This window comes from Dromiciops gliroides, chromosome 4 (assembly GCF_019393635.1).
Source record: "Dromiciops gliroides isolate mDroGli1 chromosome 4, mDroGli1.pri, whole genome shotgun sequence".
In the NCBI taxonomy this organism is placed as follows: Eukaryota; Metazoa; Chordata; class Mammalia; order Microbiotheria; family Microbiotheriidae; genus Dromiciops; species Dromiciops gliroides.
The window spans coordinates 100,120,429-100,146,990 of NC_057864.1; the positions used below are offsets into that span (position 1 = coordinate 100,120,429).

The following is a 26,562-nucleotide window of genomic DNA, read 5'->3' on the forward strand; positions in this document are numbered from 1 at the left end:
AAATTGCCCAAGTTAACCGAAGAAGAAATAAAATCCTTAAATAGGCCCATTTCAGAAAAAGAAATTGAACAAGTCATCAATGAACTCCCTAAGAAAAAATCTCCAGGGCCAGATGGATTAACAAGTGAATTCTACCGAACATTTAAAGAACAATAAATTCCAATACTATATAAGCTATTTGGAAAAATAGGGGAAGGAGTTCTAACAAACTCCTTTTATGATACAAATATGGTGTTGGTACCTAAACCAGGCAGAGCCAAAAGAAAGAAAGAAAATTACAGACCAATTTCCCTAATGAATATCGATGCAAAAATCTTAAATAAAATATTAGCAAAGAGATTGTAGCAAGTGATCACCAGGATAATACACTATGACCAGGTGGAATTTATACCAGGAAAGCAGGGCTGGTTCAACATTAGGAAAACTTAATATAATCAACCACATCAATAACAAAACTAACCAAAGTCATATGATTATCTCAATAGATGCAGAGAAAGAATTTGACAAAATACAACACTCATTCCTATTAAAAACACTAGAGAGCGTAGGAATAGGTGGAGCTTTCCTTAAAATAATAAGCAGTATCTACCTAAAACCATCAGCAAACATTATATGTAAAGGGGCTTAAGTTAGAGGCATTCCCAATAAGATCAGGGGTGAAACAGGGCTGTCCATTATCACCTCTATTATTTAATATTGTATTAGAAATGTTAGCTATAGCAATAAGAGAAGAAAAAGGAATTAAAGGAATTAGAATAGGCAAGGATGAAACAAAACTTTCACTCTTTGCAGATGATATGATGGCATACTTAGAGAATCCTAAAGAATCAACTAAAAAACTGCTTAAAACAATTAACAACTTTAGCAAAGTTGCAGGGTAGAAAATAAACCCACATAAATCATCAGCATTTCTATACACAACCAACAAAGCTCAGCAGCAAGAGGTAGAAAGAAAAATTTCATTTAAAGTAATGGTAGAGGCAGCTAGATGGCGCAGTGGATAGAGCACCGGCCCTGGAGTCAGGAGTACCTGAGTTCAAATCTGGCCCCAGACACTTAACACTTACTAGCTGTGTGACCCTGGGCAAGTCACTTAACCCCAATTGCCTCACTAAAAAATAATAAAAAAAAAAAGTAATGGTAGAGGGGCGGCTAGGTGGCACAGTGGATAGAGCACTGGCCCTGGAGTCAGGAGGACCCGAGTTCAAATCCAGCCTCAGACACTTAACACTTACTAGCTGTGTGATCCTGGGCAAGTCACTTAACCCCAATTGCCTCACTAAAAATAAATAAATAAATAAATAATAAAGTAATGGTAGACAATATAAAATACTTGGGAGTCTACCTGCCAAGACCAATCCAGGAACTCTATGAACACAATTACAAAACACTTTTCACACAAATCAAATCAGATCTGCATAATTGGAAAAATATAAATTGCTCATGGATAGGCTGAGCTAATATAATAAAAATGACAATTCTACCTAAATTAATTTACCTATTCAGTGCCATACCAATCAGACTACCAAAAATTATTTTATAGAGCTAGAAAAAATAAGAACAAAATCCATCTGGAAAAACAAAAAGTCCAGAATATCAAGGAAATTAATGAAAAAAAAATGCACAGCAAGGTGGGCTGGCCATACCAAATTTGAGGCTATATTATGAAGTGGCTGTCATCAAAACTATGTAGTACTGGCTACGAAATAGAGTGGTGGATCAATGAAATAGGTTAAGCACAGGAGACACAGTTGCAAATGACTATAGTAATCTACTATAAACCCAAGGAGTCCCCACTTCTGGGATAGGAACTCAGTATTTGACAAAAACTTCTGGGAAAACTGGAAGATAGTGTGGCAGAAAGTAGGAACAGACCAACATCTTGCACCTTATACAAAAATAAGGTCAAAATGGGTTCAAGATTTAGACATAAAGGGTGATACCATAGATAAATTAGGAGAGGCAGGAATAGTTTACCTCTCAGATCTATGGAGAGGAAAACAATTTATGTCCAAACAAGAGATAGAGAACATTATGAAAAACAAGATGGAAGACTTTGATTACATTAAATTTAAAAGGTTTTGTACAAACAGAAGCAATGCAGCCAAAATTAGAAGGGAGGCAGAAAACTGGGAAACAATTTTTACAGCCAGCATTTCTGATAAAGGCCTCATTTCTAAAATATATTGGGAACTAAATCAAATTTATAAGAATCCAAGTCATTCCCCAATTGAGAAATGGTCAAAGGATATGAACAGGTAGTTTTCTGATGAAGAAACCAAATCTATCTATTGTCATATGAAAAAATGCTCTAAATCACTATTGATCAAAGAAATGCAAATTAAAACAGCTTTGAGGTACCACCTCACACCTATCAGATTGGCTAATATGACAAAAAAAGAGAAAATAATAAATGTTGGAGAAGCTGCGGAAAAATTGGAACACTAATGCATTGTTGGTGGAGCTGTGAAGTGATCCAACAATTCTGGAGAGCAATTTAGAACTATGCCTGAAGGGCTATGGGACTGTTCATACCCTTTGACCCAGCAATGCCACTATTAGGTCTGTATCCCAAAGAGACTATAGAAAAGGGAAAAGGACCCACATGGCAAAGAATTGGAAATCGAGGGAATGCACATCAGTAGGGGAATGGCTAAACAAATTGTGGTATATGAATGTAATGGAATACTATTGTGCTGTAAGAAATGATAAGCAGGAGGAGTTTAGAGAAACCTGGAAGGACTTACATGAACTGATACTGACTGAGGGAGCAGAACCAGGAGATCATTGTACACAGTAACAGCAACATTTTGTGATGAACAATGGGGATAGACTTGGCTCTTCTCAGCAGTGCAACAATCCAAAACAGTTTCAAAGAACTCGTGATAGAAAATATTCTCAACATCCAGAAAAAACAACAACTGTGAATTATGAATGCAGATTGAATCATACTGTTTCTACTTTTGGACTTTTTATTCCCTTCTTGTTTGAGGTTTTTCCTTTGTGCTCTCATTCTTCTTTCACAAGATGACTAATGTAGAAATATGTTTGATGTGACTATACATATACAACCTATATCAGACTGCTTTCTGTCTTGGGGAGGAGGGAGGGAAGGGAGGAGGGGAGAAAAGAAAAATTCAAAACTAAAAATACAGTGTAAACAAATGTTGAAAACTATCCTTATATGTAATATGTAACTGGAAAATAATAAAATAAAATTTAATTTAAAATTATTTGAGAATATGATCCTGAGATGCAATTGCTGGGCTTTGACAGACTGTCAAAGGGATTTGACACCCTTTGACACCCAAGGGTGCTTAGCTCTGTGAGGAGCTCTGGAATGCCTGAGGTCCAGAGGATTAGCACGGTGGGCAGAAAAGAACACTGACCTCAGACCAGAGAAGTCTGGGTTAGAATTCCAACTCTGACACTTAACCATGTGTTGTTTTGTTGTTCAGTTGTTTCAGTTATGTCTGCCTCTTTGTGACCCCATTTGGGGTTTTCTTGGCAAAGATACTGGAGAGTGGTGTGCCATGTCCTTCTCCAGTTCATTTTACAGATGAGGAAACTGAGGCAAACAGGGTGAAGCAACTTGTCTAGGGTTGCACAGCGAGGGTCTGAGGCTGGATTTGAACTCATAAAGATGAGTCTTCCTTACTCCAGGCCCGGAACTCTATGTACCATGGCGCCACCTAGCTTCTCCCGCTCACTTAGTCAAATTGAGCCTCAGTTTTCTTATTTGTAACATAGTGTCAATAATACCTGTACCACCTATGTAACAAGGTGTTTGAGAAGAGAGCTTTCTGCTACAACTTGTGAACTATAAAATGTTATAGAAATACAAGCCACTGTTACTAGTTATTAGAGTTTTGCACAGTGTCTGGCACATAGTAGTAGGTGTTTAATAATGTTTGTTGAATTGAATTGAATGACACTAATAAAAATCACCCAAGAAACCCTTGCCTAGCAATGGTATTGTTGAAGTGCTGCTAGAGATACTTACTCGGATGTAGTTGGCATTAATGTAGTCCCCATCTTCTTGGCTTTGTGCTCGCCCAAGACAGACACGGCTTTGAGGATCTAAGAGAAAAAAAAATTGATGGAGGGCGGGAATCATATGGAATAATGTGCATTATCAATATCATTAGCGAATACTTGCTAAATGAGGAGCAACTTTTATTCAGTAGGCCACTGAAGGTCCTTGATCAGGGAAATGCTACGTGAGTTGAGGATTTGGACAATCACTGGCAATACTGGGAAAGAAGAATTGAAGAAGAGATCGAAGGTTGGGACTCCAGCTAGGAGATTGTTGGAATAGCTTGGGTGTGAAGTAATAAGGTCATAGACTGACTGACCTGGGCATGGAAAAGTAGTAAAGGATGACAGAGACCATAAAACAAGAATGTCTTCCTGATGGAAGAGCTGGGATCCAGAGAAAAGTGACTAGTCCAAGGTCACACAGCAAACCAGGAGAGGAGTCAGGACAAGACTTTAGGTCTATTGATTCAGACCTCCATGGAGGGTCTGTCTCTGTCTCTGTCTCTATATATTCATTATATACATGAAACAATATATATCTGATCCTATATAGATATATACTGACTGTTTACATATATATACACACACATATGTATGCATGTATATGAAACAAACACAAATAGGGTTGTGGAGATAGCAATCAAGGCAGTTCTAGATTGGGAGTCAGAGAAGTTGAGTTCAAGTTCTGGCCTTGACACCAATTACCCATGAGACCTTGGGGAAAATTATTTCTCTCTCTGGGTCTCATTTGACTCATCTGATGGCCCTATCATCAGATGAGGTCCTTTTCAGCTCAAAGTCAGCAAACTATGATCAATGAGCATCACGGGCAAGGTAACTTTCACCAGGAAGAGGATCAGAGACAGTCTCCTATTGGCTAGACTCTCCTGGATTGGAGGGCTCTGACGAGGGAGCTCAGGAAGTGCAGGTCTCTGCCATCACACTATCCTTGTCCTTCTGCCCATGCCTGCACCTCTGTGCTTGGTGGGCTAGGCTCAGTGTTGCTTTCTCTCTAGTTAAGTGAGCCCTTATCTGCTTTTTGCTAGCCAACCTCCCTACCTCCAGGTTAGGGACACCCAAGGGGTAGCAGTCAGATGCTTAGAATGGAAACATTCTCCTCTGGACATTGGGATGGTGGTGAATTTAGGCTATTGAAATCACCAGGTTGGGACACTGACAGTGCTTAAGGCTACACAGGGTCACAGAGAAGGGAAAGCTGAGCATTGGATAAAGTTGTGCACAATAAAGGCTTTGACTGGAGAGAGGGTTTGTGATTACCAGGTCCTTGGAAACAGAGTTTCACATCCAACTGTGGCTGTGAACATTCAAACTCTTTGGAGCCTAGCATCACCCTAACTCCCTAATATAATTGAACATCTGCTGGGTGGGACTTATCTTTTCTTGCTTCATCCCTTCCAGTTTTCCATCTGCCGTAACTGGAGGTTATGTCTCCTCTAGCCCAACTGTACTTTCCCCCATCCTCCTGGTCGCTCGGGCTCACAACCTCAGCCTCATCCTTCCCCCTCTACTCTCACTCACATCACATCACATCTGTTGTCAGATTTCTCTCAGGTTTCTCTCTCTACAACATCCCTTGTAGGTGCCCCTTCTCTCTATTTACACAGCCACTGCCCTAACCCACACTGTCGGCATCTTCTGCCTGGGCTATTGCAATAGCTTCCTAATTGGTCTCTCCCCACTCATTCATCCTCCATTCAGACATCAAAGGTCATGTATGACAATGTCCTGTTCCCCTACCACCATCCCTCACTCAATAAGCTCTAGTGGCTTCCTACCACTTCCAGGATCAAAGTCATCTATCTGTCATTTAAAGTACTTCACCACCTGGACCCTCTGTACACTTCATTCTCCTGCACACATTCTACAATCAAGTTTCTACTCTGCACATAAAAACTCCATCTCCCCAGTCCAGGCATTTTTGGATTTTTTGGTGGTGGTTTTTTTTTGTTGGTTTGTTGTTGGTTTTTTGTGGTGCAATGAGGGTTAAGTGATTTGCCAGGGTCACACAGTAAGTGTCAAGTGTCTGAAGTTGGATTTGAACTCAGGTCCTCCTGAATCCAGGGCTGGTACTTTATTCACTGCGCCACCTAGCTGCCCCCAATCCAGTCATTTTTCACTGGATGCTCCCACCTCCCCATGCTTAGAATACTTCCCCCCTTCCCCTCTACCTCCTGGCTTCTTGCAAAACTCAGCTCAAACCCCACCAGGCTTCTCTGTATTCCATTGCTCAGCCTGGCACATAGGTGTTTACTAAATGCCTATCAACTGAGTCTCTATCCCAGAAGTGACTCCTCCATTCCAATAGGCCCCTTCTATCCTAACCATCTCCCCCCAAATATCTTCCCAAGTGACGTGATGCTTCCTCTACCTCAGCTGTATCTTTCCTCTTCTGCAAAGTGTCTTCTCTCCCAGCTGTGCCTTCTCTATTCCAGCCTTCCTCCTCCACCCTCGGCTGCCCCTCTTTCATTCCAGATGGGCTGCCTTTATTCCACCATTCCATTATTCCACCCACCCCTCCTCCAGCTTGACCCTGGGTCTCACAGCTGAGAGAAGATGCATATCATTCGATTGAACCCGAGTGTCCTAATCACCTGAGACTCCACTCCAGGCCTTGCTTTCTCTAGCCCCATGGAGAGGTCTCCCACCCTACCTCCCCTGCTCCCTGGCATGGCTCTTACTTGGTAAGATGGTCTTGTATCGGTCCTTGGAGGCATGGCCAGGAATGTCCAGTTCTTCAGGATTGACAAAGTTTGGGGGAATCTTCTGCCAAGCGTGAGGAGGAAAGATGTGAGCAGCTGAAATTCCTGCCCTGGACTCCCTGCGGAATCCTCTACTCTGCAGCTCACTTTCCCCCATAATATCATAGATTTAAAGCTAGAAAGCACCTTAGAGACCATGGAGTCCAATCCCCTCATTTTTACAGATGAGGAAACTGAGGCTCAGAAGTCAAGTGATTTGCCCAAGGTCACACAGCTGGTCAATATCTGAAGCAGGATTTGAACATAGGTCTTCCCAACTGAAAGCCCAGGACTCATCACCTTGCTGCCTAGTTGATTCATTAGTTGATTAAACTTCTTTTTTTGATAGTAGCACATAAAGTTAGATGTGGTTCTAGTCATAAAAATGGGTACCAGAGAAACCCCAAGTTTTCTATGACTCGCCCCCCCCCCCCCGCGGGGCAATGAGGGTTAAGTGACTTGCCCAGGGTCACACAGCTAGTAAGTGTTAAGTGTCTGAGGCCGGATTTGAATTCAGGTCCTCCTGAATCCAGGGCTGGTGCTTTATCCACTGTGCCACCTAGCTGCCCCCTCTATGACTTTTTACTGCCATTCTACTTCAACTCAGAAGTGCTTCCTCTTATTTCCAATGCCTCTCCTGGCCACAGAAAGACACACATTTGTCTTCAATTTTTGCTAATGTTATAAACAACCATAAGGTGGCCAACTGGTACCCCAAACCTCTGGTTTCCCCCAATTGTGGTCTGATTCAGAGGCAAATGGGGCAAAGCTTAAGGGACAGCCCCAGGGTCCTTACCGAGAACTCTTCCTCCAGTTGCTTGGGGTTGGGTGGCTGGTGCTGCAGGGCCCAGCGGGTGAGGGGGTGCTTAGCGGTCCTTAGGAAGTGGAGCGTGAGCTCTCGGGGTGTGGACACTGAGCAGATGGGCTCCACTGCCCCCAGAGAGCTCACATCCAAGATCAGAGCCACATTGGAACCTCTCCTATGAGCAAAGCCACAGGTCACCACTGGGAACACTGTTTTCTGCGTTTCCTAATTCTGGGATCAGAGTTCCAGTATCTTAGCATTGAAGAAATTTCCAAGGGATCCAGCCCAGCTATTCCTGAACAAGGAACCTTCCTACAAGACCCCTGACAAGGGGATGGCATGGGCCCATATTGCACTTGAAGACCTCCATTGATGGGGAACTACTTCCCAAGGTACCCTAATCCCCTTTTGAGCAACCCTAATGGAAGCTTTTCCTTACAGGTTGTGGCGGGGCTAAATCTGCCCTTCTGAAATGTCCCCTTATTGCTTCTGTTTGGGAAGCTTCCACACAGCAGGCCATCCCATCTTCATTTTTTTTTTCAGTGAGGCAATTGGGGTTAAGTGACTTGCCCAGGGTCACACAGCTAGTAAGTGTTGTGTCTGGCGCCGGATTTGAACTCAGGTACTCCTGATTCCAGGGCCGGTGCTCTATCCACTGCCCCACTTAGCTGCCCCTAGGCCATCCCATCTTTAAGGATCATTATCCTGTCTCCCCCCCTCCCCCTCCCCCCCAAGCCAGTCTTTCCTTCTTCAAGCTAAAAATCCCTATTCCCTCTAATGGCGCTTGACTTGGCATGTTCTCCAGTGCCCTCACTAGCATGAACTGGGCACTCACCCAGGAGACCAGTGCACTGCTCAGAGGGTCTGGGGGCTAAAGCTCTCCCTTCTCCCTTTTCCAAGGAACATGCCAGCTAGTGCATGCTCTTTCAGGCACATGCCTTCTGAGGGAGTCTAGCCTTGCTCCTCTTCCTCCACGTCTTCAATTCCCCTCCCCCACCCCATCTATACCCACACCAGAGAGGCCAAGGACAGTCCTTTCAGGGTCTGTGCTGTTAAGGATATCCTGAGAAAATGCTCCTATCTGAGGCCCACCACCTTTTCTTTCAGGCCAGACCAACCAAACTTGAGCCTATAGAAGTTTGAAGAACATGAATGCAGAGGCCTGGGGGACCTTGGGTCTGAAGTAACCTAAAGCCCTATGACCCAGACATGCAAATGCATACAAATCAAAGCATATGGGTTTCCCTCTTGATTCAAGTCAGTGGTCTGCTCTGGACCAAGGTTGTCTTCTGATTTGGAAGGAAGAAGGTGTTTTGAGTGGTGGGGGTGATGGGGAGATGGGCATAGTCGGGGAGATCAGGGTTGAGGGAACCGAGGTTTTGGGGTTAGGGTCAGGGTAGGGGAAACCCCCTTTCTCATAAAATCGTTCCTCCCGCATCCTCTCTGGGCCTCACCTCTCCTGCAGTCTGATGTGTTTCTTGCCTGTAGAGCTGGGGGCAGGGGGATGGGCCATGGCTGCCCCCTGTCGCAGAGCGGTCTGCTGAGCTCGGGAGCACTCCCCACAGGCCTGGACCATGCTGGGCTGGGGCCCGGGGGGCCGAGTGAAGGGCCCAGAGCAGGCTCACTCAGCCAGGGTGACCATCTGAAAGACACAGCCGCCCCACAACTGACAGTCACCAGGGTGATGGGGAGGAGGCCTTCACACCTGCCCAACCAGAGCAGGGAATCTGAGCAGGGCACGAGGGGGAGTGGGCACTGATAGGCCAGGGCTGGGGGCTTGCGGTTTGCCCTGACTGTTGTCCGTTTTCTCATGGTGGTGTTATCGCTCCCCTCCAGAGGCAGCTGTATTTCCGGGGTGGGAGCAGTGGTTATCTAGAGGACAGGAAGGGCAGCCTTTTAGGGCCCAGGAGGCGTTGTCTAAAGGCAAGGGGAGAGGGACTCTGGTGAGGGGGAGGAAGAGATAGGAGTGTATGGAGGAGGAAGAGAGGACAGAGCGGGGTTTGAGATGTGTATGCATGCATGTGTATATGTATGTGTGTATGTATATATGTGTATATGTGTATTGTGTACATATGTATATATATGTATGTATATGTGTATATGTGTGTATGCATATAGACACATATATTAGTAATCTTAATCTTGATAGGGAGACAAGAGACAGAGGGAACAGAGAGTCAACAGGTGGCTGCAATGGGGAAAAGAGAAGAGGAAAGGTTGGAGGCACCTTTCTCTTGGGGCACATTGGTGGCCCCCAAGATTCCAGACAGGCCTGTGTATGGCTGTGTTGGAATAAGATGGGGAACCGGACACATCTCCCAGTGTCCTCCAAAGGGTGGAAGAGCCAACACACCTACCCAGGCCCCTCTAACCATAGGCAATGCCCCTAGCTGGCTTCAGCTATGACCTCTGGGGTCTCTGTCCAGGGAGGAAGACCAAGGGGGTGTTTCCTTCCTCTTCCTGTGCTTCCCCAACTCTTGCCTCTGTAACTGTCAGGAAATGGCTTCACCGAGTGAGTCTTTAATCTATCATAGCATGTGGCAGAACCCAGCTGGGGACACGTGGGGGTGGGGATGGGGAGGTACCTTGGCCTTTGCCTCTGTAGGGGGCAATCCCCTCTCCCGGAGTCTCAGTCAAAGCTGGTCCGGCTCAGGGGATAAAGAGGGGCAGCTGAACTTCTAGGGTCAGAGTGAAGGAAAAAAGGGAAGGCAAACAAAGATCGAGAGGAACACTGCATTTCTGGGATTTGGAAAAGATGAAGGCTTTGCCTATCCTTTTCCTGGGAGACCCCTCAGCCTATCATGCCCTCGTGACCTCTGGGGTATTGGAAATTTGTGTCCACTGTTCAGTCCAGACCTAGGGTGACTTAACCCTCCTCCTCTTCTATTTTCTCCAGTAATGCCCTCCTCCTGTACACTGCTGCCCTTGTGCAGAGTCGAGGGGCTCCCACTGCCAGCCTCCCCACGTCCCCCTTCTAGGTACTTACTGGAGTGGCTGTGTCCCCCCAGGCCTCCTGCCTCCTGGCAGCTGTCTGTCTGTCTGTTTGAGGGCTGAGAAGGCTTCAGGAAGCCAGCTTCCTCCCTCCGCCCCTCCTTGCCTACCACCCACGCACACCCCAACCACATGCTGCCCTCCATGCGCCCACTGTCACTGCCACCAGGGGGAGGGTGCCCGTTTGCCTGGGCCGCTCGGCAATCCTGAAATCAGGTACTCCTCTATCCACTTTCCCAGAAATTCAATTCAAAGCAATTGCAGTTAAATCCAATGCTGAAGGGTCTTAACTAAGACACTCCCCCACTAGTTTCCTCCTTGGTGAAAGAATGGGGGTGGGTGAGATGTCCTTGGAGGTTCCCTCTATGAGACTCATTAAATTCAACAAATAATTAATTTCATTTTTTCAACAAATATTTATTAAGTATCTTCTATGGGCAGAACATTCTATTAAGATTTCGGGAAGCTTTAGAGCGAATCCCTGCCCTCAAGGGGCTGTCTGAGTAGTGGGGCAGGATTGGGTGGGGGAGTGCTTAGAGATTTCGAATGGAAAAGCATTCAGAATCCATCTTATCCAGATGCTGTGACTCTGTGACCCATTCTCTGGAAAGGGAAGCACCGGCTCTCATAGGCTTCCCCAATTTCATAGGCTCTAGAGACCTCGGAGATAATTCAGTCCAACTCTCGTTTGTTTAACGAATGGGGAAACTGGGGGACACAGTGATGAAGTGACTTCCCCAGGGTCAACAAGGGTAGTTATAGCAATGTTATAATTCAAAACCAGGTCTAATTACAAATCCAGATTATTTCCACTATATATCGGTGTTTACCCAGTTTCTGAAGCATCTTCTCTTCCTGAAAGCTACTAATAACTTCCATTTACATGGTCTTAACAGTTTATAAAGATCTTCCTCTCTTCCTCCTTCCGGATCAATTTTATTTCTGGGCAGTGTGGGCTATCCTGAACAGTCGCATGACCCCTTTTAGCTGGACACAGCCATTCCTGACCCCTCCCTTTTATCCTCCTTCCCCAACTACCCTGTTGTACAGATCTCCTGTTCACCTAGCATCCCTTGGTGGGAGCCTTCACCCCATGCATCTCTTGTCCTTTCTAGCTTCCAGAATTCACCGACAAACAGAGGCCTTGTGAACCTCAAAGAGGACATGGACTACCAGCCAGGAGTGGGACTATCTGGTCCCCTTGCTCTGTGGTTTCAGGGAAGACACCTCAGAATCTGGAGCAGCAAAACCTAACCCAGCTTCACCAGGGCCTGAGCCTACCCCTAAACTTGCCACGATTCTCTCTCTGACCCAGAGATAGGCAATTCAGCTGAGTAGCCAAAAAAGAAGGATCATAGGGGAATCATTCCCAGCCCTGCTTTCCCTTCTCCCTGACAACCCCCTCCCACCTCCACGTACCATCTCAGAAGACTTATGGATGGAGGAAAACTTCTGGCCTGAGCGAAGGAGGTCAGCGGGCTCTGCCCTCTCCTGTCTACCCAGCTGTCCAAATGACTCCCTGAGCGTCAGACCCAGCTGTTTGTCTTCTTCCACCCCCAGCCCCCACCCCTGCCCCCACACACCTGGAGGTCTCCACCACCTTCCTGCTTCCTTTGCCGGTCAGCAATGCAAACCTGGTCATGTTCGTTGGAGGTCCCTTTTACCTTATGCTGTCCCAGGCATCCTCCCTTCCTTCCCCAACCCTTCCTCCTGGTACCCCCACCCTCTCTTTCTTCCTCCCACTTCTCTGATTCAGCCATCAAACTGTGACAGCATCAAAGAACTGAGGTACAATAGGTGCTGGGAGAGGGTGGAGGGGGGACAACCGTGCTGTGGGGGGGGGAGTAGGGAGAGATCATAGGTCCCTTGATTTTACAAGGGAGGAAACTGAGTCCCAGAAAGGGGTTGCGACCTAACAAAGATCCACAGAATAGAACAGAGAGTATTCAGACTCAGGTGTCCTGTTTGCAAGTCTAATGCCCTGTTCACAAGTACATTTAATTGTCCCTCTTTGGCTTCCCTTTCGAAGGACCATGCTTTCCTTACTATCTTTGTGACCTTGGGCAAGTCACTTCCCATTTAGAGTCCTTAATTTCTTTATGTATAAAAGCAAGGGGCTGAAGAGATTAGCTCTGAGGTTCCTCCAGCTCTGACTGCTACGATCCTACATGTAGAGTGTGGAGAAGGGGTTGTCCTGTTCCTGGACCAGGGGGTAAAGGAGAGCCTCCTATCCCTAGGGGGGCTGGATGCTAGGCTTCTCCCCTCCTCCCTTCTATCTTCCTATCCATCTGCTCCAGTCTGGCTTTCAGGGTTGGGGAAGGGAAGGGGGAGTGGAGAAGGGGCCACCCCCTCAGGGTGCTGATTGTAATCAGGAACAGGAAGTTAGGATGCCACAGGGGGCGGGGAGGAGGAAGCGGCGAGTTCCCCCCATCCTCACCCCCAGGTCCCCCCTCCCCTCCACGTTTCCATGGTGCTGAACCCCCAGTCTGGTGTTCACTAGCTCAGCTGGCCCGCGGTTTGTGCGTGGGCGGGCAGCTTCAGGTCCTGGGGCCTCCTGGGGAGAGGAGGGCGGGATAGGTGGGAGGGAGGGGGGTGCTTAGGCAGAAGGAGAAGATGCACTCCCTGCACCTGGTGTATCCCAGCTCCCCCTCCCCCCAACCCCAGTCTCTGGTTGTCCCTCTTGTCCCCACCCTGGGCCTTCTTCATTCTTCCCAGGGATACTTAGACACCTGTGCTCTTCTGTCTCTGTTGGGATTGTGCTCCTGGGAAGGACTGGGGTTCCAGTAGCCCACAACTCAGAGCCGTGGGGGTGGGAGCCTAGTGCTTGAAGCATGGAATGTTGAATGGGGTAAGTTACAGCCTCAGCGCTGCCACTTACTACTACCAGCAGCCGCGTGAAGTCACTTCATTTCTCAGGTGTCAGTTTACTCATTGATAAAACGAAGGGAGGGTTGGATTAGATCAGGGGTCAGCAAACTGTGGCCCCTGGGTTAAAACCAGCCCACTTCCTGTTTGCTGAACAAAACCAGGCTGGATTTGGCCCAGGCGCCACAGTTTGCCTACCTTAACTTTAGGGAGTGAGCTGTCCACTGTGAATTAATAAACCAGTGTTTATTAAATACCTACTATGTGCCCCAGGCACTGGGGATACAAGAATGAAATGCTAATAATGAAACAGTCCCTCCAAAGTTATGTCAGAGAAGGGAGTTAGAACCTTTAATCCTCCTTGGTCCCATCTGGAGAATGGGTTTTTTGGCTTGGAAGAGATGACCCTGGAGTTGCCCAGGCCAGGCTCTGCTTTGGGGGAGAGTGCACAAGTACAAATATACAACAAGGTCCAGCCTTGTTGGATCCTAGGGGTGTGTGTTGGGAGGAAGGGCAAGGACATAATTTCAAACACATGGCGTGGTTTCCTCCCCCCTCTTTCTGCTCCCCTTCCCCCTCCAAGGCCTCCTGGGGCTGATTCTTCAATTCCTTGCACCAGCCCCTTCCTGGGGGGTTGGGACATGGGGGTTTCTACAGAGTTCCCAGCATGCATCGTGCCTTGGCAACCCCCTACCAGGATTCTGGGGCAAGGCAAGCACAGGGATCTCTCTTTGCAAAATGGTGCCAGCTACCCCATAGGATTTGAGGTGAAGTTAAGGACAGCTCAGGGGCTGGATCAGCTGTTTGGGGCCCGGAGCTCCTGAGTCCTGTACTTTTTCTCCTCTTTTCCTTCCGTTTTGCCCCCAGCCTCAGTTTCCCTGGTATAGCAGCTCCAGATGCCAAGAGTCCAGGATGATTGCATTTGAACTGCCCTGTCTCCTCCCTGCTCCCGCCCCTCACATACCTCCCACCAGGTCCCAGGATTGGAGAGGCCAGACTAGCCTGGGCACAGCTGCTCCCACCCCCCTGTGCCCGCCCAGGCTTGTCTTGGTGTGATGGTTGGAGCAGGGAGGACCTATCCAGGAAGAGGGAGGGAGAGGATTCCCAGATAGTAACTGTGAGTGTGGCTGGGTGCTGGCCCAGGAAGAGTCTGCCTTCCCCTAGGCCATCTGGGCACCTCTCTGGGGCCATGCCAGGGGTGGAGTAACATGGGGCCCCAGAAGTGGGAGCTGTGGGCCTCATGGCCTTCCTGTGACCAGAGGCCAGGGGGTGCCAGCTTCTCTCCTCCAAACCCCACCTCCCTCTGCGGATTTGGGTATCCCCTTCCCCTCCCATTGTCTGGCTGTCCCCTAAACAGAGAGGCATCCTGCAGCACCCAGGGTCACTGGGTGGTTGGGCTTAGCCTGGCAGGGGCTATGGGAGTCTGTAGCTTTCCCCCAGTCCTGGGCTAAGGCAGTACCCAAGCTCTTTGGTACCCTCTACTGGCCTTGTGTGACTCAGCTGGAGGGCTGAGATGGGAGCAGCAGCAGCCTGAGGCCCGCCTCCCCCCCCCCTACCCGGGCAAAAGCCAGCCATCCCCAGAATTTGGCACTTTATTATCTGTGGCCACAACACTTCCAGACATACCCATACACCCCCTCGAATCAATCAGTCAGTCAATCAATAACCGCTCTACACCAGGCCCTGGCCTGTGTGCAGGGGATCGGAGACAAAGAAATGACACCGTTCCTACTCTCAAGAATCTTCCATTCTGCCAGGGGAGACCATATGGGCATCTATAAGAACATGCAGAATAAATGAGAGGCAGCTTGGGAGGAAGGGCACTAACAGTTTTGGGGGTGCGTCAGGAAAGATTCCACAGAGAAGGGGGTGCCAGAATTGTCTTTTTTTTTTTTTTCAGGGCAAAGAGGGTTAAGTGACTTGCCCAGGGTCACACAGCTAGTAAGTGTCAAGTGTCAGAGGCCTGATTTGAACTCAGGTCCTCCTGAATCCAGGGCCAATGCTTTATCCACTTGGCCACCTGGTTGTGTCCCCCCCCCCCCACCATTGAGTCTTAAAGGAATGAAGAGGATTGGTGAAGCAGGGGTGAGGAGGGAGGGCTTCTGGGATGGGAGATTGGCCAGAGCAAAGGTGGATGGAGGGAGGAACAAACGTGGAAAAGGCCACTTGGGCTGGATTGTACCTAGTGGGAAGAGGGGGGATGTGGAGCAAGGCTGGAAAGATTGGTGAGAACCATCTCATGAAATGGAAGTGTTTGGATGTTATAAATATAAGGCCATGGCGGGGGCGGTACTGGGGTTTGTCACGGAGGGGAGTGGCAGAGGCAAGATTGGGATGGGGAGAAGCTAGAGAGAGGGGGAATAATGACAGAGGAGGCTGTTGGAAGAGCCCTGGTGGGGCGTGGTGGGGGCCTGGGCTAAGGGTGTGGTTTGCGTGAGTAGAGGGAAGGGGTCAGATGGAAAAGAGGTCATGGCAAAGGTGCATATGGCAAGATCTGGTGACCAACATAGGGTAATGAAGAATGGGGAGATGGGGAGAACACTGAGATTCTGAGCCCGGGAGACTGGAAGATGGGCAATGCCTTCCATAGAAACAGAGGAGTTTGGTGGAGTGGTGGGTTTGATGGGGGAAGACAATGGGTTCTCTTTTGGACTTGGTGAGTTGGATTTAACTGTCCAACACACTCACCCCCACCATGAAACACACATTCACACTCATATGAACATATACCTGCACATTCCTGTTATTTATTAAGCACCTACTATGTGCCAGGCACTGGGGATCTAAGTACATACAAAGAGCATAGGTGGGTATACTAAGTACACACGAAATACAGATCTCATCCATGCTCACTACACACATGCACAATTCATGCCTGTGGACTTGTGCCTTCAGTGTCCTCCTTGCCCACAGAATATGCACATACACACATATAAATATGAGCATAGGGAAGGGATGCCCACAGAACTCAGGCCCCTCTCCTCATCTACCCCCAGGTTAGAATAGCAGCCTGGACCTGCCCTCCTCTTCTGCGGTAGCATTCCTAGGAAGAAGACCCAGAGGGTGTGGGGCCTGGGTACTGCCAGCCCCTTCCGTCCTTCTCACTCACTATTCCCACCCTTGTCTTGTGGGGGGGGGGGAGGCGAGGCACCAGGTCAAAGCTATGAGGAAGGACCCCTGGACAGACCTTCAAGAGCCAAGGCTTGGCTGCTGGCTGGGAGGGGTAAGGTCAAACTCAAGTTTGTGAGCCAGGACCCCTGGCTCTCTGGGGATCTAGATCCCATCCCCTCACATGCTGGCTGTTTTTCATTGAAAGGCAGCTGGAAAAGTGCTTTGAAATCCTGGAAGGACTCATGGGAAAGATTTAAAGTTGAGAGGGAGAACTTCTGGTCCCTTGAGGAGCTTGCTTGCTGAATGAGTGGGAGGGGGCCTGTTTTCTGTTCCTTGTCACTTTCTTTTTTTGCTCTCTATTGGAGTCTGGCCTCCTGAGGGTCACAGGCTGGCATTGGGTCCAAGCCCTGACACTGTTCTCCCTTCTATCAGGGAAGTGCTAGAGCTATCACAGGGGCAGTGGGAAAAAGAGAGAGAGAGACAGAGACAGAGAAATAAAGACAGAGACAGACAGACAGAAAGACAGAGACAGACAGAAAGAGAGAGACAGAGAGACAGACAGACAGACAGAGACCTCTGTGCCAAAGGGTTGGGCTTGGGATTTATTTATGCTGCTCCCTCATCCCTCTCCTCTTGCCCTGCCCAGATGAGGGGCCTCTTTGGATGTAGCCTAGAGCCCCCTGCCCTGGGTCCCACTTAAGCCGGCTCTGTTGTCCAAGTACAACTGCTTTCATCCTCTTTTGCCATTGCTTTCCTTCTCCTTAAAGTGCTATTTTTTAAAAAAGGGGGGTGGGGGAACCAAGGCCTGGCTGAGGTATGGGGGCCCCAGGCATGGGATGAAGTTAGCAGGCTTCCTCTTTGGCCTAGCGTCAGTCTCCCTGCCTGTCTCCCCCTTCACCAGCCCCATTCCCGGGAGCCCGGAGCCTGGAAAATCTGATGAGTCTGCAAGTCCTAAGTTTCCAGGCCCTTATCCAGGGGCCTGGCGGCAGCTCTGAGGTTTAAGGCCAGGCTGGGGGGGGAGGAGGGGGGAGGGAACATCCCCCCCCCCTTAGCTGGTAGTGGGAGGGGGAGCCCGGAGGCCCAGGCAAAGCCACTGTGGCACACTCTCTAGTCTCCCCTTAGGATGCTCTAGCTCCTGCAGAATGTCCATGTCCCACAGGATATGAGTCTTGTTCCCTATGCCTTTCCTTCCCTTGCCTTGCCCTCCCCTATCCCCCCTTTCCCCATCTCAAAGCCAGTATATCCACCCCCTGCTGCCCCTTCCCCCCTTCGCCCCATCTTTCCCACACAAGGCAAGGGTCTAGGGTGGGGGGAGGCCCCCTGGCTGTGGCTTACCCAGGTCTGGCCTCTGCAGGGGCCAGCCAGGGGCTGTGTGGGGCAGGAGGAACCAGTTTGGGCAGCCATGAGGAAGGGAGGACGATGAATTAGAGAGCACTGGGCCCCTAGTAGGTCACCTACATTCCCTTTCCTTCACAGTCCGCCCCCAAGTTGAAGGGCTCCTTAGCTCTGGAGGGTGGAGGGCAAAGTCTACTGACCCCATCTTCTCAGTTCCTCCCACTAGGGCACATGGTGATTCTCTTGATTCCCACACCAAACCAGCTCCATTTTGTAACTGGTCTTCACTCCATTTCCTCAACACAGAGGAGTATATGGTGGAAATGGCATATAACCTTGGACCAGTCATTTAACGTCTATGGGACTCAGTTTCCTTTTCGGTAAAATGAAGAGAGAGAGTAGATGGCCTTGAAGGTCCCTTTCACCTCTAGGTTAATATAATCCTATTATTCTGTGATCATAACCACAGCTATGTGGCCTAGTGGATAGAGCTCTAAGTCTGAAGTCAGGAAGACCTGAATTCAAATCTAGCCTCAGATAACTTACTAGCTGTGTGACCCTGGGCAAGTCACTTAACCTCTGTCTGTCTTTTTTTGTTTTTGTTTTTTTAGTGAGGCAATGGGGGTTAAGCGACTTGCCCAGGGTCACACAGCTAGTAAGTGTTAAGTGTCTGAGGCCGGATTTGAACTCAGGTACTCCTGAATCCAGGGCCACCGCTTTAACCACTGTGCCATCTAGCTGCCCCCAACCTCTGTCTGTCTTAATTTCCACATTTGTAAAGTGGGGATAATAATAGCACTTATCTTCCAGGGTTGTTATGAGGATCGAATGAGATAATAGTTGTAAAGCACTTGGCACCATGGTTGACACATAGTAGGTGCTCAATAAATACTTGTTCCCTCCATGCCATGACCCAGATTCCAACCCCAACTCTGACACTTCACCTCAGTAAAATGAAGGGGTAAATCAGATGGCATCTAAAGTATTAAATTCCGCCACCCGATGCTCCACCGGCCCACAGAAGCCCTCGTAGGCCTAAGCGCGGGCATATTCAGGACGATGCAGAAGAAAACGATGATGTGCTCCACCGCCACCTCACCGCCATCAGCTGTCCATGTGGGCTGTGCATCCCGTGCCCCCAGACAACCCTGGGTCTTCCTGACTATCTACGCCTCTGGGTCTAATGTGGGCTCCTCTCCTCCGGCTCTCCTCCATTCCAGAAGTCGACCCAAGCCCACTAAGGGAGAGATAAGGAGAGGAAGGAGGAAGGAATTGGGGAAAGGGATGGGGCTGGCATCGGGAATGGAGCTGGGGTTTAGGACAGAAATGAGGCTAGACATGGGGGAGGGCACCCCTGCCTGCTCTCATTGTGCTCCACACCCTCTCCTCTGTCCCAGCCTCCAGCTAGCACCCCCACTGCCCTCCTGTCAAAGTCAGGCCTTAGGTAGGCAGAGGTCTGCAGTTCCTCGCTCATGCAGCCTCCTGCTCTGGGCCAAGGGCTGGGCGGGGAGGCTGGTGGGTGGGTGGGTGGATGGGAGGGGCCGGCTCCACCCCGCTGCCTAACTATCCGTTTCAGGCTCGGCTATGAGGCGCCTGCTCTTCCTCCCTGCCCTCCTCTGGCTCAGGGGGACCTTAGCAGAGGTAAGGTGGGCAAGGCTGGGGTGGCAAGAGGGGCTCAGACCATGGGGGCGATTCTGGGCTGGCCTCCTCCCTGGCGGCCCCACAGCTGGTCCGCATTAGGTTAGATCAGAGGCTGCTCCTGTGCTGGCTGCTGGCAGATCAGAGACCAGCTTTCCATTGCCTAGCTGCTGCTGCTGCTGCTGCCCTAGAAACTCTGGGTACCCCTTTGGGAGATGCACTGAGCCTGCACAGGGGCCTAGAGCTTCTTCCTCGCCTCCGGACCCACGTCCTTCGTTTCTCTTCTGCCCCTGTTCCGTCCCGACTGAGAAGTCCAGGCGCTGGGCTGTTGATGCCGACTATTCTCCTTCTTACAGGACGATGATGGATGCAATCAGGTAGAGGTGCCCGCAGAAACTGAGCGCAGAGGTAGGTGTCCGAACAAGCCCCTGGAAAGGGCCGAGGGAAGCTTGCCAACATCGGCTGGCATTCTGCATGGCTTCCGTGCCCTCCGCTCCACCTACCCCATCCCACGGTGGTATTTCCTCCCTGTTTGCTTCTTCTCTACGTGGGCATTAGCCTCCCCTAGGCAGTGGGAGAGGTGAGGCTGGAGGGGCACACCCCCATTGGGTGGCACGTGGTGCTACACTTCAAGGCAGGACATCTGGGCTCCTCAGCCAGGAGCTCTCTGATCCTAGGCAAACCAATTTTTCCTTTCAGCCCAGAGTTTTTCCTTGTGCAAAATGAAGAAACTTCAAGAGATGATTTCTGAGGTCCCTTCTATCTCTAGATCCCCCCAACTCTAATGCTCTCCGGTCCTCTGGACTCATTCTCCCCTTCTAGGACAGCCCCTGCAGGTGAATGTCAGTAGTCGAAGTCAGCCCGCCAGCCTGGTGCTCAATTGGGGGACGCCAGTCCCTGTTGGGCTGGGCTATGTTCTCCATCTTACCCGCTTGGGCTTCTCTGCCCCCCTGGAGAGGCTGCAGCTCCAGACTGGCCCCAACGCCAGTGGCTTCGAGTTCCAGGACTTGGTCCCCGGGAGCCGCTACCGGCTTGAGGTGACCACACTGTTACCCTGCTCTCAGAATTCCACCGTCACCCTCATGGCTCAGACGGGTGAGTGGCATTGGTGAGAGGCAAAGAAACCAGGCAGAGGGACACCTTCAAGTGACTCAGCAGAGGGTAGGAACTAGACATAGGTGGACAGTTCTTCAAGGGTCAGATTTAGTAGATGACCTAATTTAGGGTTTGGACAAAATTTGAGGAGTTGAGGAGAGATGGTTCCATCCCCCCTCACTCCCTTATCTGCCCACTGGTCATCTCCTTTTCTGTCCCTGACACAGCTCCTTCACCTGTCCACAACCTGAGACTCAACAACTCCAGGAGCCCATCCAGGCTAGAGGCCACTTGGGATCCTGCCCCTGGAGAACAAGAAAGCTACCAGCTTCTCCTTTACCACCTGGAGTCCCGGACATTGGCAGGGAACATCTCAGTGGATCCAGGAACTCTCTCCTACCATTTTGCCAGTCTCCTGCCAGGCAGTGAATATGCCTTATGGGTCACTACCTGGGCTGGTGACCTCCATGCCAATACCAGCATTTGCCAGTGGACAAGTAAGGAGAGCATCTTGAGTTACCTTTATTGGGGTGGTGTCCTCAGAGACCTGGAAACTTGGTGGTTGGGTGAAGAGAGGGCAGAACCTTCCTTATAGACAGGGTCATTGAGAGAGGCTCGTTTCTCTGTTCTCCCATGCCTAGCTCAGGGCTGGCTCCCCTCATTGTCTAACTCTTAGGGCAGCCAGGTGGCATAATGGATAGAGTCTTGAATTTGAACACTAAGAACCAAGTTTGAATCCCGCTTCAGACATGAGCTGTGTGATCCTGGGTCAGTCATGTACAACCTCAGGGCCTTAGTTTTTTCATCTGTAAAATGAAGGGCTTGGACTTGCTGGCTGTTACAGTCTGGGATTCTGTGATCTTTCTTTAGATTAACCATTTTTCTCTCTGCCCCTCAGCTCCAGTACCCCCAGAACATTTAGTATTGCTTGCCATGGGGACAAGTGTCCTTCAAGCTTCTTGGAGCAGGGCTGAAGGGGCAGCTTGGTTCCACCTGACCCTCTTGAACCTCTTGGATGGTACCGTCCTCACAGCTGTGGCCAAGCGAGGAACCACCAACCACACCTTCTACAACCTCTCCCCAGGCACTCCCTACCAGCTGTCATTCAATGCCACTTCTGGCCTCTTGCAGATTGGAGGACCCAATGCCACCGAGTGGACCTGTGAGTGCTGTTGGGGAAGCAGGACAGGAAAGGCAATTTGGCTGTTCTTTTCCAGGGAAAGTTTATAGGAATTGGGCACCTTGGTACCCCATCATGAAAAGGCATACAATTATATGGACCCCTTGCAGTTAACCAGGTGATGTTCACCTGCAGCAACAGCAGCAATAAAAGCCCACTTCTTCTCCAATGCATGGCATGGTACCCACCAACATCTGGATGGGTCACTGGAAATAGAAAGAATGGAGCATCCAGTACCCACCTAAAACATAGCACCTACCCTCTAACCTTCTATTTCCCCTCCATCTCTTTCCTTTCCTCCATACTTTTCCTTCTCCCCCTGTGATTTCTGCCAACAGATCCCTCTGTCCCTTTTGACTTGATGCTGACTCCTGGGTCCCCTGGGCTCTCGGCGAGCTGGCAGGCAGGGCCAGGGCACCGGGATGGCTACCTGTTGCAGTTGAGTGGACAGGCTGAGAGGAACAGTACCTTGGGACCCGAAGCTCTCAATGCCACCTTCCCAGGCCCTCTTCCTGCTGGCCACTACACTTTGGAGCTCATGGCCCTAGCTGGACCCCATGGTGCCTCGGCTCAGTCTGGTACCTGGCTGGAGCGTAAGTTTATGCATGTGGGCACAAGGTGTGGGGGTAGAGGTTGAAGCATGGTTTCTTTCTGCGCACTGCTCGTGGGCATCAGCATTATGATCTGAGGTTATCCACAGCCTCCCAGCCCTGATCCCTGGGATCCTCTTGGTCTATGCCAGTGGGGCATATATAGGCAGGAAGACTATATGCTGCCAGGTTCCCCCAGGAAAGAAGGAAAGGGGTAATGTTTAGCTGAACCCTGGATGATCTTACCTAAGCCTTTTCTGATAAAACCAGTGCCCCAGATGGGATTGAGCAACATTTGTCTCTTATTAGATATGAAAATATGACAATTCAAATCTTTGTATATTGAATATCTGTGGTGGTGGGTTTGTGTGTGTGTGTGTGTGTGTGTGTGTGTGTGTGGAAGGGAACAGAATTTACTAAACCCTTGCTATGTGCCAGGCACTGTGCTAAACACTTTACAAGTATTATCTCTTTGATCCTTATAACAACCCTGGGAAATAGGTGCTATTCTGATCTCCATTTCATAGATAAGGAAACTGAGGTAGACAAGAAATATCTGAGGCTAGATTTGAACTCAGGTTTTCCTGACTCCAGGCCAAGCACTCCTTCCACTGTGCCCCCTTGCTGTCTAGAGGGAGCCTGGGATAAAGCAAAAAGCTCCTGCACTTGGAGCCAGAAGACCTGGGTTCTGTCTCTGTCCTCTGTCTCAGAGGACCTTCCTTTTTTTTTTTTTTTTTTTTTTTTGTGCCACGCAGTGGGGGTTAAGTGACTTGCCCAGAGTCACACAGCTAGTAAGTGTCAAATGTCTGAGGCCAGATTTGAACTCAGGTCCTCCTGAATCCAGGTCTGGTGCTTTATCCACTTTGCCACCTAGCTGCCCCCTTCCTTTTTAATAAAGAATAAAAAAGAGAGGGAAACAAGCAGTCCAGCCAAACTAACCAACACATGACTCCAATCTGACAGCATATACAGTGTTCCACACCCATAGCCCCCCACCTCTGTGAAGAAGGGAAGGAGGGACATTTTCTCTTCTCTTCTTCGGGGCCAGATTTGGCCCCCAAATTTAGGCAACATTGTTTCTTTATGTTGTTGTTATTTTCATTTGTGCTATTACAGACACTGTAGGTTGATTTCCTGGTTCTGCTTGCTTTGTTCTTCATCAGTTCATATAGGTCTTCCCATGCCAATCTGAATTCTTCACATTCATTTCTCACTGGGCACTACTATCCATTACATTCATATAGCATAATTAGTTTAACCATTCCCCGGTTGATGGGCATTCCTTTTGTTTCCGTTTCTTTACTAAGTCAAAAAGTGCTATCTCTACTTCTTCATCTGGGGATTACTTACCTCATTAGTCAGTCTCAGTTTCCTCACCTGTAAAAAATAAGGATTGCAATACTTGTTCCACTCATTTCATAGGCTTGTGAGGAAAGCTTTGTGGACTGTGAAATCCTCTGTGTGTGTGTGTGTGTGTGTGTGTGTGTGTGTGTGTGTGTGTGTGTGTGTATAATTGTTGTTATTATTATTGCTATTGGTCCCTCAGTCTTTGATTTCTCAAATGACTTTCAGAGTGTTGATTAGAAAAATTAACCCATAATTTCACCTTAGACTCACAGGAAGGAGCAAACAATGCACTCCAAACTGTCTCTTCTCTTTGCCTCCATTGGGAGGGGAAGACATTGGGGAGCAAGAGTTAAAAAGAGAGGGATTGGGGCAGGTAGGTGGCACAGTGGATGAAGCACCAGACCTGGATTCAGGAGGACCTGAGTTCAAATCCACCCTCAGACGCTTGACACTTGCTAGCTGTGTGACCCTGGGCAAGTAACCCTCATTGCCCCGCAAAAATTAAAAAAAATTTTTTTTAAAAAGAGAGAGGGATCTTTGTCCCAATGGTAGATAGCCAGACCAGAGTTAACTCATGAACAAGTCTACCCCTTGTATTTAATTCTCTACAGTTCTATATTTTTATTTCCTTACTCTTTATTAGTATATCAATTCAACACGTTTTAATACCTTCTATGTTTAGGGCCCTCCTCTAGGCACTGGGGAGACAAAGATGGGGGGGGGGTGAGTCCCTGTCTTCAGGGAACTTACGTTCTATTGTATGGGAGGGGGGAGACAGAAATGAAAAGTTCACAGATAAGGAGAATCAAGTTATTCTTTTTTTTTTTTTTTGCGGGGCAATGGAGGTTAAGTGACTTGCCCAGGGTCACACAGCTAGTAAGTGTCAAGTGTCTGAGGCCGGATTTGAACTCAGGTCCTCCTGAATCCAGGGCCGGTGCTTTATCCACTGTGCCACCTAGCCACCCCAAATCAAGTTATTCTAATGCTGGAGAGAGCACTAACAACTGAGAGGATTAGAAAAGGTTTGAATTTGGTAAAAAAAAAAAAAATTTAACCCAACTTTAGCTATGTTGGATTGGGGTGGAGGGGTTTTAGTTCGTCACTTAGTTAAGTTATAGTTGTTTGTCCTTTGTTCGTTAAGAGGACCATGATATCAGGAAGTGATGTCATGACTTGCAGTGAATTGGATTTAAGTGAGGCAGGGCTATGCAAAGTCATCAGCCTCACTCTCTCCTCCAGAGCCATCTGGGTCCAGTGGCAGGATATACATCAGGATGACTGGAGGTGGTCCCAGATGTTTGAGGCAATCGGGGTTAAGTGACTTGCCCAGGGTCACACAACTAGTAGTGTTAAGTATCTGAGGTTGGATTTGAACTCGGGTCCTTCTTACTCCAGAGCCAGTGCTTTATCTACTGTGCCACCTAGCTACCCCTGTCAGTTGTAGTGGTGATATCCAGTTACCCCAGGAAAGTCCAACCCAGAAGCTCCGGGATTCAGTTCCAGTAGATTATGAAGGAACCATCTGCTCTGCTTTTCTCCTGGGCACACCTTTGTATTTCCCGTGTGATACTTTCAGGTAGTGTGGCATGGTACAAAGAGCCATGGGCTTGGGGATGAGCAGACCTGGGTTCTGGTTATGCCTCTTGGTCACACTTAGCTGTGTGACTTTGAGCAGTTCACTTCATCGAGAACTCAGTTTCACCATCTGTGAAAGGGAGATAAAACAGCTCCCAGGGTCAGGTAGTCACAGCCATGAAAGTGCTTTGCAAGCAGGAGCTGTTATTTGCTGCTCTGGCCAAGGTATAGATAGGCAAGCCCTCTTTTTCCCTTAGCTCAGCAGAAACAAAGATGTTTTTCTCCCAGAAAAGGCTTTAGTAAGTAACCGACGGGAAAGTGAAACGAAGCCAAATACCGAAGCATAGGAACTTGAAGGAGGCAGAGATCTTATCCCGAATTTCGTAGCCAGCCACAGCTTGGCTTGGCTGGTGCTACATAGGCCCACTCCTTTTCTGCATCGTAACTCCGCCTGGGGGTGTTTCCTTACCATATCCCTTCCAGATGCCAAGGCCAGGCCCCAGCCTGGAGTTCTCCAGCTAGCCGTACTGCAGGCATCGAGGGAGCCAGGCCGGAGGGCGCTACTCTACACCGAGGGCTCCCCAGACATCATCGCCAATGTTTCTGTGCTGCCCAATGCCACCCATGTCACCTTCCGAGGGCTGGTGCCAGGAGCCCGATACCGAGTAGATGTTATCTTGCCCTCGGGGGTCACCACTCAGAGCCTTGCGGGGCCCACCTGTGAGTATCTGGAGAAGGTGATATCAGAGCGAAGGGGTGGCATAATGGGATGGATCATGGAGGCAAAGTTGGCGAGGAATATGCCGTGTTGTGGTAGGACAGAACAGGAACCCAAGCAGTCACTCCCTGAGATATGCAGGGTGAGAATTCTCTGGCCAGTGGTCTTATATCCTTGCAGGGCCCCTGGCTCCACGCTCACTGGAAGTCGCAAGCAGGGGCAGCACCTCTGCCCTGGATGTCCAGTGGGTATCTCCAGAAGGGAGGCGGGATGGTTACAGGGTTTCCTGGCAGGAAGAAGGGACCCAGAAGACCTTAGGCTTCCTCAGTGTGGGCAGCAAGCAAACTAATCTGACTCTTAAGGGCCTCACCCCTGGTTCCTGCTTCGTTGTGTCAGCTTGGGCCTGGGCTGGGCACCTGAATTCTACCACCCAGAAGGCGTATACTTGCACATGTGAGTTTCTGGCTCTTCATTCTCTTGGTATCTAATAGTGGCTGTCTAGTGTGCTCTCTTTA

General features: G+C 49.2%; 2 protein-coding genes across 5 annotated transcripts in view; one reads left to right on the plus strand and one right to left on the minus strand.

Moving 5' to 3' along the window:
* The window catches only part of PTPN7 (protein tyrosine phosphatase non-receptor type 7), a 35,078-nt gene extending 22,777 nt beyond the window's left edge, over positions 1 to 12,301 (minus strand). For 2 of the 4 annotated variants that reach the window (XM_043999921.1, XM_043999918.1), the window contains exons 1-5: positions 12,177 to 12,291; positions 9,057 to 9,244; positions 7,594 to 7,777; positions 6,738 to 6,822; positions 4,004 to 4,080 (exon numbers count right to left, since the gene is read on the minus strand). In XM_043999921.1, coding sequence (XP_043855856.1) covers positions 4,004 to 4,080; positions 6,738 to 6,822; positions 7,594 to 7,777; positions 9,057 to 9,178 — 468 coding nt within the window. In that variant the 5' untranslated portion in view covers positions 9,179 to 9,244; positions 12,177 to 12,291. Of the gene's footprint in view, positions 1 to 4,003; positions 4,081 to 6,737; positions 6,823 to 7,593; positions 7,778 to 9,056; positions 9,245 to 10,588; positions 10,707 to 12,176 lie in introns of those variants that run through there. The other 2 variants (XM_043999919.1, XM_043999920.1) reach the window with 2 other exon arrangements.
* Positions 12,302 to 12,331: 30 nt separating this feature from the next.
* Positions 12,332 to 26,562, plus strand: part of LOC122756095 (receptor-type tyrosine-protein phosphatase V-like) — a 39,829-nt gene continuing 25,598 nt past the window's right edge. The window contains exons 1-8 of the mRNA XM_044005200.1: positions 12,332 to 12,381; positions 19,481 to 19,545; positions 19,899 to 19,950; positions 20,865 to 21,134; positions 21,536 to 21,799; positions 22,156 to 22,410; positions 25,813 to 26,049; positions 26,228 to 26,500. Coding sequence (XP_043861135.1) covers positions 19,489 to 19,545; positions 19,899 to 19,950; positions 20,865 to 21,134; positions 21,536 to 21,799; positions 22,156 to 22,410; positions 25,813 to 26,049; positions 26,228 to 26,500 — 1,408 coding nt within the window. The 5' untranslated portion in view covers positions 12,332 to 12,381; positions 19,481 to 19,488. The remainder of the gene's footprint in view (positions 12,382 to 19,480; positions 19,546 to 19,898; positions 19,951 to 20,864; positions 21,135 to 21,535; positions 21,800 to 22,155; positions 22,411 to 25,812; positions 26,050 to 26,227; positions 26,501 to 26,562) is intronic.